Below are 17,880 nucleotides of genomic sequence, written 5' to 3'. Positions count from 1 at the left end.
ACTTGGCGGGAACTTTCCTGTCCCTCAGAGCCAAGGCAACAAGTGAGGAGGCCGGCTGCAGAGCGGAGCGAGCCAGAGGGCACCACAGGTCAGCTCCGTGGGCACCGAGCCGGGCTGCGTCCGCGGGCACCAAACCAGGCTGCGTCCGCGGGCACCGAACCAGGCTGCGTCCACGGGCACCGAGCCGGGCTGCGCTCGCCGGCACTGAACCAGGCTGCGTCCGTGGGCACTGAGCCGGGCTGCGTCCGTGGGCACCGAGCCGGGCTGCGCTCGCCGGCACTGAGCCGGGCTGCGTCTGTGGGCACCGAGCCGGGCTGCACTCGCCGGCACTGAGCCGGGCTGCGTCCACGGGCACCGAGCCGGGTTGCGCTCGCCGGCACTGAACCAGGCTGCGTCCGTGGGCACCGAGCCGGGCTGCGCTCGCCGGCACCGAACCAGGCTGCGTCCACGGGCACCGAGCCGGGTTGCACTCGCCGGCACTGAAGCAGGCTGCGTCCGTGGGCACCGAGCCGGGCTGCGCTCGCCGGCACTGAACCAGGCTGCGTCCGTGGGCACCGAGCCGGGCTGCGCTCGCCGGCACTGAGCCGGGCTGCGTCCGTGGGCACCGAGCCGGGCTGCGCTCGCCGGCACTGAACCAGGCTGCGTCCGTGGGCACCGAGCCGGGCTGCGCTTGCCGGCACTGAACCAGGCTGCGTCCGTGGGCACCGAAACAGGGCTGAGTCCGTGGGCACCGAGCCGGGCTGCGTCCACGGGCACTGAGCCAGGGCTGTCTCTCCTCCACTGACTCTTTGGGGGGTTCCGGATCCCACCCCCCACCCACCCACCAGGCTCCATCTCTTGAGAAGCTTCCACCATTACATCCAAAAGCGAAGACGACTTCCTAGCCCTGGCCGCGTCCAGGCTGAGCCGCAAGAAGAGGGTGATCGGCGCGGCCATCGGGGTGGCCATGGTGCTGGTGCTGCTGGTGGCCATCCCGCTGCTGGTGCACAGCTCCAAGGCCACCTCGCAGTACGAAATGTTGGGCAGCTGCCGCATGGTCTGCGACCCCTACACGCCCCAGACCCACGGGGCGGCCTCCGCTGAAGCCAGCCAGGAGCTGGCCGTCATCTCCCCGCCCCCGTTCCTGCCAGGGGGCAAAGGGGACCAAGGGAGGAAGGGCAAGTCTGGGATCCGGGGGCTGCCGGGCCCCCCAGGGCCGCCAGGGCCACGCGGTCCGGCTGGAGAGCCGGGCAGACCGGGGCCGCCGGGGCCACCGGGGCCAGGGCCGGGGGGCTACATCCCGTCCTTCTACAGCCCCAAGATCGCCTTCTACGCCGGGCTCCGGAAGCCCCACGAGGGCTATGAGGTGCTGCGCTTCGACGACGTGGTGACCAACGTGGGAAACTACTATGAGCCGTCCAGCGGGAAGTTCACCTGCCCCCTGCCTGGCATCTACTTCTTCACCTACCACGTGCTGATGCGCGGCGGCGACGGCACCAGCATGTGGGCCGACCTCATGAAGAACGGGCAGGTAGGAGAACGCCCCCCCATCCCCACCCCGCCAGGCCTGTGGCCTCCACCTCCCCCAGCAACCCGCCCCTCTCCCCACTGGCTCCGCCCAGACCATTGGCTCCTCCCACCTCCCCTGCAACCCGCCCCTCTCCCCACTGGCTCCACCCAGCCCACTGACTCTGCCCACCTCACCTGCAACCCACCCTACTCCCCAATGGCTCCGCTCAGTTCCTGGCTCCTCCCACCTCACCTGCAACCCGCCCCTCTCCCCACTGGCTCCGCCCACCTCACCTGCAACCCACCCTACTCCCCAATGGCTCCGCTCAGTTCCTGGCTCCTCCCACCTCACCTGCAACCCGCCCCTTTCCCCATCGGCTCCACCCAGCCCAGCTGCACTCCCCCACCGGCTTCACCCACCTCACCTGCAACCCCGCCCCTCTCCCCACTAAAATTAATGGAGATATCCCATCTCCTAGAACTGGAAGAGACCCCAAAAGGTCATTGAGTCCAGCCCCCTGCCTTCACTAGCAGGACCAAGTACTGATTTTGCCCCAGATCCCTAAGTGGCCCCCTCAAGGATTGAACTCACAACCCTGGGTTTAGCAGGCCAATGCTCAAACCACTGAGCTATCCCTCCCCACCCCACCTGCAATGCCCATTGGCTCCTCTCACCTCACCTGCAGGTCCCAGCTCCTGCCAACCCACCCATGAAAGATGGTAGCTTTACCTGCAAACCAGCCAAACCTACCTCCAAGCATACGCTCCCCGGCTCCACCCTGCCAATGTGCACACCTGCCCTCCAACCGGCCTTGCCAGAGCTGTGTGGGTGTGATGGATTCGGTGCTTTGGGGAGGGGAAGGGCAGCAGTGAGGGTCTGATTCCTCAGACCATCCGTCCATAACCCCCATGTGGGAAGGGCTGCCTAGACCCCTACAGACCTGTACAAACAGGGCACATTCTAAAATCCAGCGACTTCCTATGTGTACCAATAGAAATGACCCCTTTACACGCACTGGGCTATAATCCTTCTATTCATAATGGTGTTTCATTATTAACATTGGTAATAATAACATTTATGTACTGCAATGCTCGGGGTATTGTTTAGAGAAGGCCGCTGACTGTGCGGAGAGTTTTAAAATATATAAATATATTTTACATAGATAGATAGATAGAAGGGGTGCATGGGGATAGATAGATAGATAGATAGATGGGTGGTGTATGGGGATGATAGATAGAAGAGGTGCAAGGGGATAGATAGATAGATAGACGGATGGGGGGTGTATGGGGATGGATAGATAGATAGAAGGGGTGCATGGGGATAGATAGATTAGATGGGCGTGTATGGGGATAGATAGATAGACAGATAGATGGGGTGTATGGCAATAGATAGATAGATAGCTGTGGTGTATGGGGATAGATAGATAGATTAGATGGGGGTGTATGGGGATGGATAGATAGAGGGGGTGTATGGTGATAGATGGATGGGGGGGTGTATGGGGATGGATAGATAGAGGGGGTGTATGGTGATAGATAGATAGATAGATAGATAGATAGATAGATAGGTTCTTTTTGAAAGAAAAAAATAAAGAGTTTAAAAAATTGAAATGCAAACTAGGTTCATTTAGCTGGGAACCCTCCGGTTCAAGAAAGTCCCTTTAGGTTTGTGACCCAGTGTTGGGGTTAGGGTTAGTCGCCAACTCCTCATACCAGACACCTTGGCTTGGGATCCGACTGGTTTGTTTGTATTGTTCCTAAAGTAAAATACAGAGAACAAGAAAGTCTGGGCAAAGCAATTCAGTTCTATTCAGTCCTTCAGAATACGGAGGGGCAGGGTTACCCGTTCCTTTAAAAAATGAAAGCAAATGTCAGAGCATCTGGAATCCAAGAGGCATTTATTTTGAAGATAGCCGTGGGCTATTTTATTTGTAAAATATTGTGTTATCAGAGTCAGGGCGTTATTGTAGCAATTGTTAGAAGAAAAATAGATTTCCCCCCTACCCCAAAAATAGCACAAAAGAAGATACAGGCACCCATCAAAGGAACACACAAACACACACACCTTCAGAACACAGAGAGATGGGTTTGTAAAGTTGAATAAAATGTGGGGGGTTGGTGTGGGAGAGAAGTTGTTACATTTTTTCAGATTTAGAGGAATCAGAATACCGGAGATGGGTGTTCAAAATAGGCTCCGTGCTGAGCAAAAAAATCAAATCAGATGTGAATATTCATTGATCTTTCAAGAAGAGAGATGTTATAGAAGTATAAGCAGTTATTCCGTGTGTGTGTGTGTGTGTGTGATATATATTACATATGGCTGTTTGTGTGTGTAATATATGTCATAATATACTGAGAGTGCATAGGTGAATGTATACGTCTAGCGGTGATATTTATTAAATATACATTCGGGGTGTGTTTGTATAATACGGAATGTACATCGAATGTTTAACAGTTTATATAGAATAGTCTATAGTCTCATATGATTCTATGCACACTGTACAGTGTATTATAAACACAAACCTACTGTGTGTGTGTATTATAGCTACATTTCAGTGTCTATAACAGAAATACTTTACAGAATGTGTGTATCATATTTAATAGCTTAGTGGTGTGTATGTACAGAATTAGAAACAAACATTTTGTGTACATATATATTGCACAGAATGTATTACACATAATCCTTTGTCTGTATAGCTCTATATTCAATCTATGTGCACATCATGTTTAAGAGTTTCTATGCATTTCAAAGTGTCTCTATAGCACTAAATACTATTCTGCCCATAGATTTACTATATTGCATATGTTTAAGAGTGTGTTTCTACAGCGATACGGTCCATGTTGATAGGTTCACACTCCCCGTGTTGACAGATTTACACTCACAAAATTTCCTCTAAAATCCTCCCAAGTCTCCCCAACAGGGGGGATAAAAACCTGAGATTTTTCATCCCTGGAGAATCATTTGTCTTCTTCTCCCGTCCTCTCCTATTCCGCCTTCAATAAACTCATATCAAATCTTCTCCTCACCTCCACATGCTTTATTAGCATCTTCTCCAAAGCGGGGTCTGGGGCTTTAAAATCCGCTGCATAGAACCTGGCCCAGAAACAAACAAAAATGCCCTGAGAAATATTGTTTATTTCCTATTTTATGGGGTTGATTTTCACACGCCCAGAGAACCTCGCAAAGGCCGGGATTAAGATATTTAGTATCAGGTGATTCTTTTCTTTTCTTTTCTTTTCTTTTCTTTTCTTTTCTTTTCTTTTCTTTTCTTTTCTTTTCTCAATAAAGAAAATAACTCGACAGTTGAGCTAAAACGTAACCGTTTAAAAGCTCAACCCGGACACCCTCCATTTATTAAAGAGAAATAAGCCATTGATCTCAAACTTTAAATGCATCCGCCTCACCCTCCCACCGGCTGCCTGAACTAATGAAAGCAGCACCTCGGAGAAGCCGTCTGTTGTGTCTCTAGAGCGAATCAATAGACATATTTACATTTGATCGCCAAGCGTCTCAGCAAATGCTTTAGCTGTGGGATTAGCAGGCGCTAACGCCCAAACCCCACTGTCTTCTAGATCAGCAAGTTCTTTTCATATCGCCGCTCCCACCGCAGGGCCCGATCCTGAGCTGGTGCTGACTGAAGCCCATGGGCCTCCGTCTCCGTGTGTGATCCAGCCAGAAGCGGAGCTTTTCACACCCACAGCGCAGTGGTGTAAACGCGGGTGCAAGGTGCCAGGCCCAGTGTGGCTGCAGCAATGTAGCCGGGGGCCGGACAGTTCTTTGCCTGTGTCAGTTTCTCTCCTTTCCTGTCCCGCGTCACAGCAGCGAGGTCTGCACTTGGGTGCCGGGACTGGCTTTCTCGCCAGCTACCACCTCAAACGAGTCTGGTGTGAAAAGTTCCTGTTCGGCTCACCCTGTCCCCTTCAATCAGCAGAAGAACCCGGCCGTTCAAATCACTCGTCTGGCTCCCTGCCAGAGGAACCGCTCAGTACCCCTGGCTCTTTGGACGGCATCGCGACTAGATAAAACGCTATGGATAGTCAATTCGGATCATCCCCGGGGCCAGAATTGTAGCTGGTGTATGGCTCCATTAACTTCAGTGCTGATAGACACCAGCTGAGAGTCTGGTCTGTCTCCTCTTACCCTGGGGTTACGTTCCGCGGTCAGCGCGTAAAGCGAAAACCGCGTATAGTCAAAATGACATTGAGCGTAACGGCGGGCGGAATCGCCCGCACCACAGGAACAGGATTTACATTGTGATTTTTCTCTTTCTTTTGTGTTTTGTTTTTGTTTTTGCCGACCGCGTAAAGCTGAATTCATACATGTTAAGTGCCCGTAAGATGCGACAGACCTGTATATTAAAAAAACCATCCTAGCGCCCACCTAGCTCTCACAGCTCGGAAATCTGGGCTCATTGTCGGTTTGGCTGGTTTATTCCTCGTTTAGAATAAAAGCAGAGGGCTGAAATAACTGCTTGGGAAACGGCCCCAAAGGTGGGGTTGACTTTTTTGAGCGAGATGAATAGTGACACTTTGGGTGTATCTATGGGGCAGTCACATCTTGGGACAGCTCCTCTCTCCCTCTGCTTGCAAACAGGAGGAGCGCCTGGTTAGTCAATAATAAATATCAGGAGGGCTAGAAACGGACAGCCCAGCTGGTGAGATCGGTTCATTCGACGAGTCCCCGGGGACCTGTTTGCAGTCAATTTGTCAGTGGGTTTGGTTTTTTTAATTTTATTTTTAATACCAAAACACCCTCCTGTCAAACAAGATCAGACGGGAGACGTCCCCCTCCCTCACAGACACCCCACTCGGCCTTTCCGTCTAGGTCTAATAAACGCCCGCTTTACTTTTTATTTATGTAGCTTATTTTACCAGGGAATTAAAGCCTTGGTGGTATTTATGTCCTATTGGCAAGACAGTGGCGGGCAGCTGTTGTAAATCCGCCCTCAGGCAGTCAGATGGGTGCTGATGGGCCCTTAGAGAGACTCACAATAAAATGTTTTTACCCATTGCCTTCCATCACTCCCCCCTGCCCAGCGCCACGTCCCCCAGGATCAGGCCCAGGGAGACCACGGGCTCTTACCAGCTAGAATTCCTTCCCCCCCCCCCTCCCAGCAAGCCACGAACTCCCTTCCCCCTGGAAAGCCAGAAGATACTCCAAGCTGCCCCCCACCGGAACCCACCGTTTTCACCACACCTTTCCACGGCTCATGACCACACACGATGGGTCAGTGCACCCCAGGGGTGGGAGACTGGTGGATTTCGGAGGCAATTGTGCCATGCCAGAAATTGTTTGAAGTTGCTAGACACAAACACACACACACGCAGGTTCGAGACGTCACCTTGTCTTGGCAGGGTCAGGTTTGGGGAGGGAATCTGGGCTCGGGGGGGGATCCCGGAGCGATCCCCAGTGGATTGGCCAGGCTCTCCCTTCCTGAGCCGACCTGACTAGAAATCAGAGCCCGGGCCCCAGTGACGCACCTCTTCCGCCAGCTCCCAAGTGACAGCCGTTTGGCCCAGCGTGTCTCAGAGCCCAGAGCCTGGCGCTGCCGAGCGGTGACAGTTTGAAGGAGTGAGATTTCAAAGTAATTACAAGCCAGCTCTGAGAGGCTGCATCGGGAGGGAGCAGGCCACGGAGCCGGCCGCCCCATGGGTGCCAGCTCCCACCTGGTCCCTGTCTGACAGGCATGGAGATGAGTTTGCTGGGCCTCAGCTGAGCTCCTAGGAAGGGACGCAGCTGTCCAGGCCGGTGCTAATTGGCAGCTGCAGCAAGAGGTGAAGGATTAAATGGGCCGTGGAGATTTGACCCCGGCCTTGCCCCTTGTGTACGTCTCTCAAGGTCAGGGGTGCTGGCTTCAGGCCCAGCCGTCCCCGGGGGCGGGTACCCTCCGCTCGCAGCAATGCCTCCGGCCCGGGAGGAAGGGTCTGCCAGAGGCCCGCAGCGTGGCCCCAGGACGGCGGCGTCTGGCTCCCCACGGGCGGAGGGTGCAGGGCATGTTTAAAGCAGCCCTGGACGACGACCCGGCTCCTTGCCAGGCTCGGTAGCGTCGGCCTGAATTTACACACGAGGAAGAAGACACACAGGGTGTGTGTGTGTGTGTGTGACTTGTCTAAGGTTGCACATTGACCTCTGGCAAGGGCCTCGCTCAGCTCTAACCACTAGACACCACTCCCCACCAGAGCGAAGAGCAGGACCCAGGCGTCCTGACTCCTAACCCCTGCACCGAGAGCAAACGTCTCTAGCGATGCAGGATCAAGAAGAGACCTTCCTGGGGGCCAATTACCCTTCGTCTGCTGTGGCCGGGGTCTCCCATCTCACCCCTTCGTCTGCCACCCAGGTTCCTTGGGCCGGCTCCAGGCTGGCAGATCTCTCCTAGAGCCCTGAACTAAAGGAAAGATCCTTCTACTTTTGCAGAAGACGTGAAGCTACAATATATATCCCCCCCCCCCCAATAGTTTCTGCCTCTAATTGAAATCTGCCCCAGGAGCGCTTCGAAGCCACATTCCTCACTCCGGGTAGGCGAGAAAACGCTAGAGGAATTACAGTCAGTTCATCAACAAGCAGCAATTCCTCTCGACTTCTCTCCAGAGGAATTTTAAAAGCACATATACATTCCCCCACTGCGCCGCTCGCAGATACACTGTCAGAAACCCCCCCAGGTCGGCCGCCCTGCCAGCTCGGGCTGCGAGCCTGTCAGCAGCCGGCTCCCGAGCTGGACGGCCGACCGCTGAGGGAAAGCCGGGTGAGTCAGCAGGAGGCGCTCACCCCGTAAAGACAGCCAGCCTCCCAGACCACCCCAGTCTGCCTCCCTAAAACGCCTTTGGCGGTTGCAAGGGGACGAGTCCTTGTTCACAGCCTGTCCTAAACTATCGGGCAGTCTTAAACATCTGCCGTGCTCCACCCCAGAGGTGGATGCCTTTCAGTCCTGGTAAGCGATCCCTGTGCATGCGGCTTGTCACCGTTAAAGAGCTGCTACGCCCCACCCTAGAGGCAGCTGCAGTTCAGTGCCGGCGGAACGTTGCATTTCAGCCGATCGCCAACGGCCTCCGTCTTGGGGTGCCCAGCGTGGGACGCCGAGCCGTAGATTTGCCAGGTGCGAGCCCCAGACTGGCTCTCGGGCCTTAGGTGCGATCGCTTTCTAATCCACCCTCTGTCTAGGGGACGCTGGACCCCTGCACCATCGCAGTTCCTGGGCATCCGTGCAATGAAAACCGGCGCATCAGGCACCAGCGGCGGAGCCTGTGACCGAGGGGGTTTAGGGAGGCGGACAGCAGTTAGCAAAGCTGGAATGACCCCAGCGCCGGGGTTACAGCCCCAGGTCTGCCAGCCAGCGTCTGGGCCAGAGGAATGACGCTAGTTCCCGCAGCACAGCGCCCCCTAGCACCACGCTGGGGCGGTGGGGGGGCGGCGCTGACCCAGGGGGCAGGGCACCTCTTATGGAATCAAGGCATGGGCTGTCGAGGTCTCCTGTCCATGTCCTGAGTCGGGCCGGCCCTGTGGCGTGCGAGATCTGACTGGCTCACGGCACAGGGAGCTGTGGGGTGGGAAACCTGCAGGTTAGAACTGGGGAGTTGGAGTCAGGACGTCTGCCTTCTATTCCTGGCTCTGCAAGTCACCTCCCGGCTCTGTGCCTCAGTTTCTCCATCTGTGCAATGGGGATAATTATATGGCCCAGCTTTTGCTGCAGGGTGATTCATTAAAATTGCCTCTTTTGGGGGGAAGGGGCTTTAGCCACATAACCCCCAGCAGCGCTGAATGGGAAATAGCCCCCCCAACTCCCAGCTGACCCAATGACCCCCCACCCAAGGACAAGCTCCCCCCACTCCAGTCTGCTCTTTTCTTGGGTTCTGGCAACTGAATCCCAGCACGAGGAAGAGGAAAGTGACAGCTCCCAGACAGACGGACAGAGGCGCCTCTCTGTGTGTGTGTGTTTGTGTTAGATGGGGTGTGAGCATGTGTGTTAGTCTTGTCTCTCTATATTTGTGTTATTCCATGTGCCTTTGGATTTGTGTGTGTGGCCAGGGGTGTAAGAGGCTGTGGCTTATGTATTAATACTAAGAACACCCAGCTCCCCTCTAGCTCTTCCCAGCAGGAGCGCGCAAAGTGCTTTACAAAGGGCAGTGTCATTATCCCCATTATACAGATGGGAAAACTGAGGCACCAGAGGGCATGACCTGCAACGGTTAGCCAGCAGGCCAGTGACAGAGCCGGGAACAGAAATCAGGTTTCCTGAGTCCCAGCCCAATACTCCAGCCACTAGGTCACACTCTGGACCCCATGAGAGACAGTGGCATTTTAAACAGCTGCCTGTGATGGGTGTAGGCAGAAGACGCGGCGCTAGAGAGACGTGCAGCACCAAAAGGGCACTTGGGGGGGCGGATTTAGTGGAAAGCGGTTTTCCCGTTTTCCTGTTTTCACCAAAATGAGTCGGGTTTTGCTCGCCGATGCCTAGAATAGCCCCTGAAATCTTGGGGTGGCTCAGAACTTGTGGCATTCGACGTTATCGCGTTACCGACGGACGTCAGAAACGCCGTCGAACTGCGCCGAGGGCTAGAGCCGGCAACATTTTTCGGCAAAGAGTTTAGTCTCCGAAAAATGCAATTGTGTGACGAACTCAGCAAGTACTTTTGCCCCTCCCCAAAAAGGGGGTGAAAATTTCTCAACAGTCAAACAAACTGTTTTTCACTTTGACATTTTCAAAACAAAACAGTTCCACGTTTGATTTCCAAACCGAGGTAGTTTGAAATTCGCTGGATTGAACTAAAAATAAAAAGGTTTAAAAAACACCCAAAAACTAAACCGAACCCAAAAACTAACCGCCGAACCAAACAAACCAGTTATTTCCCCAGGTCTGCGTCAGGCCGTGCAATGACTTTGTGGGGTCTGGCGAAGCGTTAACATCTGTGGATTTCTGGGGGGTGTCTGTAATTGTGTTACCAGTTTCTTCCTTCCGCCTGTACTGATGTTACTATCGGGGTGTAAAGATGTGCGTTGTTCAGCGTGTCAGTGTTGGTGTGAATGTGTGGGAGTTGTGTTATGCTCTGCGTGTGTGTGGTTCTGCAGGTCTCTCTCCCTGGGTGGTATCATTGAGTGTGTGTTTGTAGGTGACGGGAGGTGCAGAAGCGCGTTGTATTATTCTACAGGAGAGGGGTGCAGGAGCCAGTGTGTTTGCACGAGGCGAGGCCTTGCCTGAGGCCGCATGCCAGGGACCCGCCGGCGGGCTGGAGAAATTCCAGCAGAACAACAAGAAATCAATCCCTCCCATTCACTTTTCATTTGGAGAGCTCAGCAGGCTGTTAATCTCTCGGCCCCGCAGGAAACGCCCCACGATGGGCCCTGGTGGTTTTATTTTTGATTCTTCAGAGGCGGGGGTGGGGGAGAAAGACGCCAGGGTCGGCCTTTCCAGGGAGTTGGAGTGAATTTCACGCTGAGCGACCCAGAGGCTGACCCCTTGGAGCCAGGACAGCAGCAGGGTGACCTTTCCCCAGTCTACCCTGGTGCAGGAAAAGGAGAGCTCAGACTCTGGGGGAGACAGCAGCTCTGCCACTGATTGGCTGCGTGTCCTTGAGCAGGTCACATGCCTGCTCCGTGCCTCGGTTTCCCCAGTCATAAAATGGGGGCCATACCGACCGCTCGCCCTCCCGGGGCGCACTTGTGAGGTGAAATTCCTGGGTGTTGAGCAAGGGCCTGCTGTTGCCACCATTGAGCTCTCCAAACGAAAACGACGGGAGGGATTGATTTCTTGTTTTTCGCTGGAATTTCTCCACCACGCCGGTGAGTCCCTGGCATGCGGCCTGGCTCGGTTCACAGAGGGCTGCTCCACGGCCCACCTCCTGCGCAGCATTCGGACGGCGACCGAAGGCAGTGGTGGAGCCCGTGGGGGGAGCGGAGGAATCCAGGCAGAGCCGGATTCAGAGAAAGGGACCTAAATCCACTCCATAAAGCCCTGTCCCTGGCAGGCGGAGGCCGGCCTCTGTGCATGGCCCTGCCATAAGCCACCTGCTGGCACTTTGATCCCTTTCTGCGCGGTGACAGGCAGCCGGCGAGCAGAGTTTATCCCCTGCTGTGGCAGCTTGATCCGCGCAAAGGCTTCGGCCCATTGTCAGAGATTTTCTAGCAGGGGCTCAGGGGACGCCCGGACAGCTGAAGCGAGGAGGCTGGGGGTGGGGGCAGGGCGTGGGGCGACTCGCAGGCACTAGCGGGGGGGAGGCAGTGCAGGGTGGGGGCCCGGGGCCCACCGCGTAGAGGGGCAGACCGCGGGGACCAGTGAGCTGGAGGGCAGGGCAGGTGCCCAGGTGCCAGCAGAATGCCAAGCGTCCCCTGCTGCCCCCGGGGAAGGGAAACCTCTGACCGATTCCCCGGAGACCAGACGGGGGCCGGTCGCTGCAGTGGTTTAAAGCAGGGTCACCCCTGCCTGCCCACAGCCACTCGTTCGACAGCCCCTCAAACCCAACCGCGTTAACGGGACGGGGGTTGGGTCACTGGGACGCCTGGCCCCAGAGCGACTCGCACCCAGTGTGCACCGTCCCCCAGCAGCCTCCCTCTGGTTCTTCGCCCGACGACACCCCGTCACTTTCGCTCTCTGTAGCTAGTCACAGCAGCACCCAGGCGGGATTCCCGCGTTTGAGAGTCACATGCACCCCAGGGAAAGGTGACAACAAAGAGAACAAACAAGCTACAAACCCCTCCCCCAGGTCAGACCCTGCAAACACCTGAGCCAGTGGGAGTCAGGTGCCTAAATCCCTTTGAGGATCAGGGCCAAGGAGGCGTGGGAGTATCTGCAAAACTCTGCGTGTGCCCTTCCCCCCTCCCTGCACTGGTTAGGTTTTGTTTTACATTTCCCGGGCTGTATTAGGAGTGTGTAAAATCTATTACTGGGAGTGATTAATAATGAAAATACGACGATGATCAAATACAATTATCAACAGACCTTAATTATATTTCCTATTAATATCCTAATGGGAAAAAGTGACCACTGACCCGAGCAAATTCTTTGAAAAACCCCTTCCTCGGCGCCTCGGCTGGGCTCGAGAGTTGCCTCCCTGCCGTTTTCGGGCTCTGCGGCGTGGTTGTCGCCGGCTCGGGCCCAGGACATTAGCAAGGCCGGGTGGGCGAGGTCACAGCTTTATCGGTTTGGGCTAGAGCGGCTGAGCGGGGCTTGCTCCAGCCTGGTCAGACGCCCAACGCTGTTTCTTAAAGGAGCTGTTTTGAAATTCATTGTAACTCACGCAAATCCTTGAACCCCCCCGCCCCGTCCCAGAACGCAGCGCTGCAGCCGCCGCACGCTCCAAACACAACAAAGAGGTCGAATCGCGGCTTTGAGAGCAAAGCCCGATGCATCCTGGCCCCTCCCTAGAAACCCACCTTCGTGGGAAAGGCCGGACTCGTGTAAATCTGGGTCAGTCGGGGCTGCAGGATCAGGCCCCATGGGCATCAGACATATCTGTTATTTCCCCGGGCACCAGCTGAGCTCACAACCCCTCGTACCAGGGGCTGCGCTGACTCGGTGAGAGCCAGGCCTGTCCGCAGAGCTCCCCATGCAAACAGAGGCAGGGCTGGGATCTATCCCCTTCGGGTAAAGGGGGCCGGAGAGATTAAAGGGACTTGCCCAGATCTCCTGGGTCCCAGGCCAGGGCCTGTCATGAGCCCTGCTCAGCTCCGGCAGCAGAGCTCCAGGAGAGTGCGGCATTAGTTATCAGGACGTAGCACTCCTCTCAAATACCGTAGGGTCCAAATCCTGCCGTGGGCGAGCAGGCCTAAGATCCACACGCATTGTCACACGGAGGTTCCCACGGATCCGTTATACCCTGAGCATTAGCGCCGACGCCAGCCCGTTGGACACGCCGAACCAAGCTCCATTCACACAGCTCCTTCGGACGGCTGGCGTTCGGGAACAAACGAGGGGGAAGAGCGCGGCCCACGGGGAGGTGAAGGGAGCGCTGATGTTCCCGGGACTGGAGGGCGGATGTGTTCCTGAAAGCCCCAGCTCCTGGAGTCAGGAGATCACATGGGATCTCGGCTTATGTGACCAGGCCGGGGGAGGGGGATGCTGGCGAGGCTGCCTGTCTCTTGCTGCTAATTCTGTTGTATGCTGACAATAACCCCTGTCTCCAATCAATGGCTGTGTTAGTGTCTGAATGTGACACAGTTAATGATCATCTAGATTCATAATGCAGTGCTTATAGTCATCATATTTAGCACTCTACATAATTAGTTCACAATTAATAATCAACAATCATATAGTGAGTATATGATCGGTATGTGGGGTATTACATAATCATATAGTGAGTCTATGATCGGTATGTGGGGTATTACATGATCAGATAGTGAGTCTATGATCGTTATGTGGGGGTATTACATAATCATATAGTGAGTATATTCATTGTAGTTGTATGGTGCGGTATATAGTAATACTAGACTGCATACATATCATTACTATCAGCTGTTAATTACGAACTGATCTCTCGCGTCATAATGGAAGGGTATGAATTCTATGTACAGATGATATAGAGATGAATTATTAACAGTAACAATATAATGACGATCGAGCATCAGGATCCCAAACGAGGCGTGGGACTGGCCCCCACCCCACCAGATCCTGGGATGGTTTTTAGTCTCTGTTGAGTTTTGCCGACCCGCTCGCTCGTGACAATTGCTGGCTCTCGATCTCCCCAATATATTCAGGGCGATGAGTCCGGCCCGCGCTGCAGGAGCTTCCAGCTTCTCCCCAATCCCCTAATTAATCAATTCAGCCCCCCCAGCCCCACAACTGCCCCTCCCACAGCCCAGCAATTACTTATGCCCCCACATCAGTTCTGCCCCCCTCCCAACCTCACCTCCTGCAGCTGCTGGGGTCTTTACCCCCCTCTCCCAGGCCTGGGATCCCCCCACATGTTACAGGGAGGAAAGGGATGGGGGAGGGACAGACTGACCCATTGTTCACGGGGGGGGGGGAGCAGCTGGGCTCTTTCTGTTCTCTCCCCCCAACCCAAAGCCCCTCTTGGCTCCTGGGTGGGAGGGGGGAGAGCTCTGCCAGCCTCCAGCAGCCATTCTGATTGGCTGCTCGTCCTCAGGGTGCGGGGCAGTGGGGAAGGCAGCCAGTCAGATGAGGGGTCCCGCGCCCCACGGCGGAGGTTCCCAAGGGGGCTGGAGTCCCCAGTGCCGAGGCTGCCCTGGTGCTGGGGGAGGGGATTAACCCACAGACCCACTGCCCGGTGGGGGCGATTCACCCCCCCCAGACCCACTCCCCGGGATGGGGGCGATTCAGGCCCCCCTGACCCACTGCCCGGGACAGGAAGGTTTGAGCTCAGGGTGGGCCCTGCGCTAGTTCAATCCCAGCTCTCAGCCCCTGGCCAGTACTGGGCCGGGGTTGGACCCCGGTGGGCTCCTCTCACCTTCTAGGCGCCGTGAAGACGGAGGCCAGGCCTGCGGCCGCCAGGCCCCTGACTTCACCGGGGCCAAGAGGCCAGTGGAGCAGATGGGTCCACGCCCTGGGCGCTCCATTTCTCTGCCGTGACCTTTGGGACCTGCACCGTGACCCCTGCGGGGCCCACAACGCTGAGTGAGGGTGGGGGGAGCGGGGGGAGCGGGGGGGGGGAGACCTGCCCTGAGCCAGACAGCAGGAGGTCGCCCCGGCTTCGCACCGGCACGAAGGGCTGCACATGGGGCAGGGGATGGAGAGTGGGGGGTCCCCTCAGATGCAGCACTGCCCCCCCCAAGTGTCCACTAGGGGCAGTGGCTCAGCAGGGAACCCCCCCACTATCTAACTCTCCCCCCCCCCCGTCTCCCCCCAGGTGCGGGCCAGCGCCATCGCCCAGGACGCCGACCAGAACTACGACTATGCCAGCAACAGCGTCATCCTGCACCTGGACGTGGGGGACGAGGTTTTCGTCAAGCTGGACGGTGGGAAGGTGCATGGGGGGAACACCAACAAATACAGCACGTTCTCCGGCTTCATCATCTACCCGGACTGAGCCCCTCTGCACCCCCGGCCTGAGCCCATCGGCACCCCCAGCGTTGCCCTGGGACCCCTGGACTGAGCCTGTCTGCACCCCCAGACTGACCCCCTCTGCACCCCCAAGCTTCATCCCGGGGCGCCGGACTGACCCCCTCTGCATCCCCAGTGTCGCCCTGGGGTCCCGGCCTGAGCCCATCTGCACCCCCAGACTGACCCCCTCTGCACCCCCAGCATCGCCCCGGGGCTCTGCTCTGGGAAATGAACTGGACAGACCCCCGGGCTCCTGGCGGGGCGGGGGGCTGCGGGCGGCTGGGTCTAGGGGTGCAGGGGGAACTAGGGGCTTAGGGCATCTGCTCTGGGCCCCCCAGACGTTACCAGCCCCTGATGACATGGGGGGGTGGCTGCAGTCGGGGGGGAATCAGGCTGCAGTGGGGGCCCAAACCCACTATCAGCTGGGGGGAGGCACTAACCATCTCCTTGCAATTGGCGGGGTTGATGGGTGGGGCCCATGGGGGGGGACCCTGGGAAGGGAGGGGTCAGGCATGGATGTGGCGTTGGGGTGGGGGGCTGCAGTTCTGAAGTGGCTGGTCTTTCCCCCCCCCGGGGCCCTGCCCCCCCCCCAGCCTGGGGGGACGGGATGGCACTGGCAGATTGGGCAGAAAATTCCCCCCTCCCCTCCCTCCGGAGCCTCCCAATCTTAGATGACTTGACCTTCATCCAGAGCTGGGTGGACGTCAGGGGGGACCTGGGAAAACAGCCCCCAGATGCCTTACAGGTCTCGCCTCCTCCTCTGCTCAGATCCTCCCCCCCCCAGACACCCCTGGGGCAGGAGAGATGCCCGCCTGCCCCCTGGCATTGGGGTACAAATGGGGCATCCCAGCTCCCCCCCCAGATCACTGCCCTTGTACAGAGGCCCCCACAAACCCCCAAAGTGGGGAGAACCCGCCTACCCCTCATCTCTTCTCCCCGGATTATACTCTGCCACCATCCGCAGCCCCACAAGTCTCTTGCATGAAGGGTTGTGGGGTGGCCCTAGATATCGCTATATATAGACTGGGGGGGGTGCCCATTTGGTGCTGCCCAAGGGATGGTCTCATGTCCCATCGACTGGCTGACGTGCACCTGTCTGTATATAATATAATCTCGGCACTGCCCCCTGCTGGAGGCCATTGGAGCTGCTCAAGCACGTGTCATAGACCCTGTATGGCTAAGGGCCGATGGCGAGTCCCTCTCCCAGTCAGCCTTCAGGAGCGGGAGGATCCGAGTCCCACTGGCGTAATAGAGAGATGGGCCTGGCTGGGCCAGGGGTCTCCCCCATCACAGCTGCCTACTGCAGTGGGGGGCTTCCCTCTGCCCCCATGGCTAGCCGGGCAGGAGGAGTGGGGGGGCAGCATACACACAACACCCCCCATTCCACCACAGCCCCCACTGCTGTTCCCCTCCCCCCTACACACAACACCCCCCCACTCCACCACAGCCCCCACTGCTGTTCCCCTCTCCCGTACACACAACACTCCCCGCTCCACCATGGCCCCCCACTGCTGTTCCCCTCCCCACTACACACAACACCCCCCCCACACTCCACCACGGTCCCCCACTGCTGCTCCCCTCCCCCCTTCACACAACACCCCCCCCGCTCCACCACGGCCCCCCACTGCTGTTCCCCTCCCCCCTACACACAACACCCCCCCCGCTCCACCACGGCCCCCCACTGCTGTTCCCCTCCCCCCTACACACAACATCCCCCTGCTCCACCACGGCCCCCCACTGCTGTTCCCCTCCCCCCTACACACAACACCCCCCTGCTCCACCATGGCCCCCCACTGCTGTTCCCCTCCCCCCTACACACAACACCCCCCCTGCTCCACCACGGCCCCCCACTGCTGCTCCAACATAGACACCACATCCCCCATTGGATCCTCCCCCACACACCCCTGCAGAAACACTCCTGATCGCAGCCCCACGCCTGCTCACCCCACGCCCCCTCCCGCACACCCACCAGCCAACCACCAGGCCCAGCCACCCCAGTGGCTCTTCCCCCCCCCGAGAGAGACCTGGGCTGGTGGCAGGGCGTGTGCGTATCACGCGTGTGCTTTGCAGGCACATGTCTGAGCGAGGACACGTGGCTGTGCAGGCAGGGGGACGTGTATGCAAGTGTGCATGTGCATTGGTGCAGGTGTTTGCACACGTGTGTGCAAGTGTGTTTGCACGTGCATGGGGTGTTCTCCAATTCATCCTCCTTGCTCCATCTTTCCCCTTCACCCCCCGTCACCCCAGTCACCACCCCCATTTCAGTCTCACCCAGTCTTCAGCTCCCCTCCCCCCATTCAACACCCTGCCCCGTCTCCTTTGCACACTCAGAGACGTCACCCCACCTCAGCACCCCTTCCTCTGGTGCAGCAGTGCAGTTCTGCACACACACAAGCACACACACACG

At 57.1% G+C, this 17,880-nt stretch overlaps 1 protein-coding gene across 2 annotated transcripts; it reads left to right on the top strand.

The window, feature by feature from the left end:
* Positions 1-552: 552 nt before the first annotated feature.
* On the top strand, positions 553-17,116 carry C1QL4 (complement C1q like 4). 2 transcript variants are annotated; one of them, XM_005308419.4, is made up of 2 exons: positions 553-1,510; positions 15,280-17,116. In XM_005308419.4, the coding sequence occupies exons 1-2, from the start codon at positions 947-949 to the stop codon at positions 15,457-15,459; spliced, it is 744 nt and encodes a 247-aa protein (XP_005308476.1). In that variant the 5' UTR covers positions 553-946; the 3' UTR covers positions 15,460-17,116. The 2 variants fall into 2 exon arrangements, 1 of the variants encoding a protein (XP_005308476.1); XR_010594496.1 differs by lacking the exon at positions 553-1,510 and adding an exon at positions 10,815-11,260 and having other exon boundaries at positions 15,280-15,407.
* Positions 17,117-17,880: the final 764 nt, after the last annotated feature.

The sequence above is a fragment of the Chrysemys picta genome, chromosome 22, assembly GCF_011386835.1.
Source record: "Chrysemys picta bellii isolate R12L10 chromosome 22, ASM1138683v2, whole genome shotgun sequence".
NCBI classification, from domain to species: domain Eukaryota; kingdom Metazoa; phylum Chordata; order Testudines; family Emydidae; genus Chrysemys; species Chrysemys picta.
This window is presented reverse-complemented; position numbering and strand designations above follow the sequence as displayed.

Coding starts and splice junctions, on each gene's coding strand:
- C1QL4 (XM_005308419.4), top strand. CDS start 947: ATGGTGCTGGTGCTGCTGGTGGCCATCCCGCTGCTGGTGCACAGCTCC. Junction 1,511..15,279: donor ACCTCATGAAGAACGGGCAG/GTAGGAGAACGC, acceptor GTCTCCCCCCAG/GTGCGGGCCAGCGCCATCGC.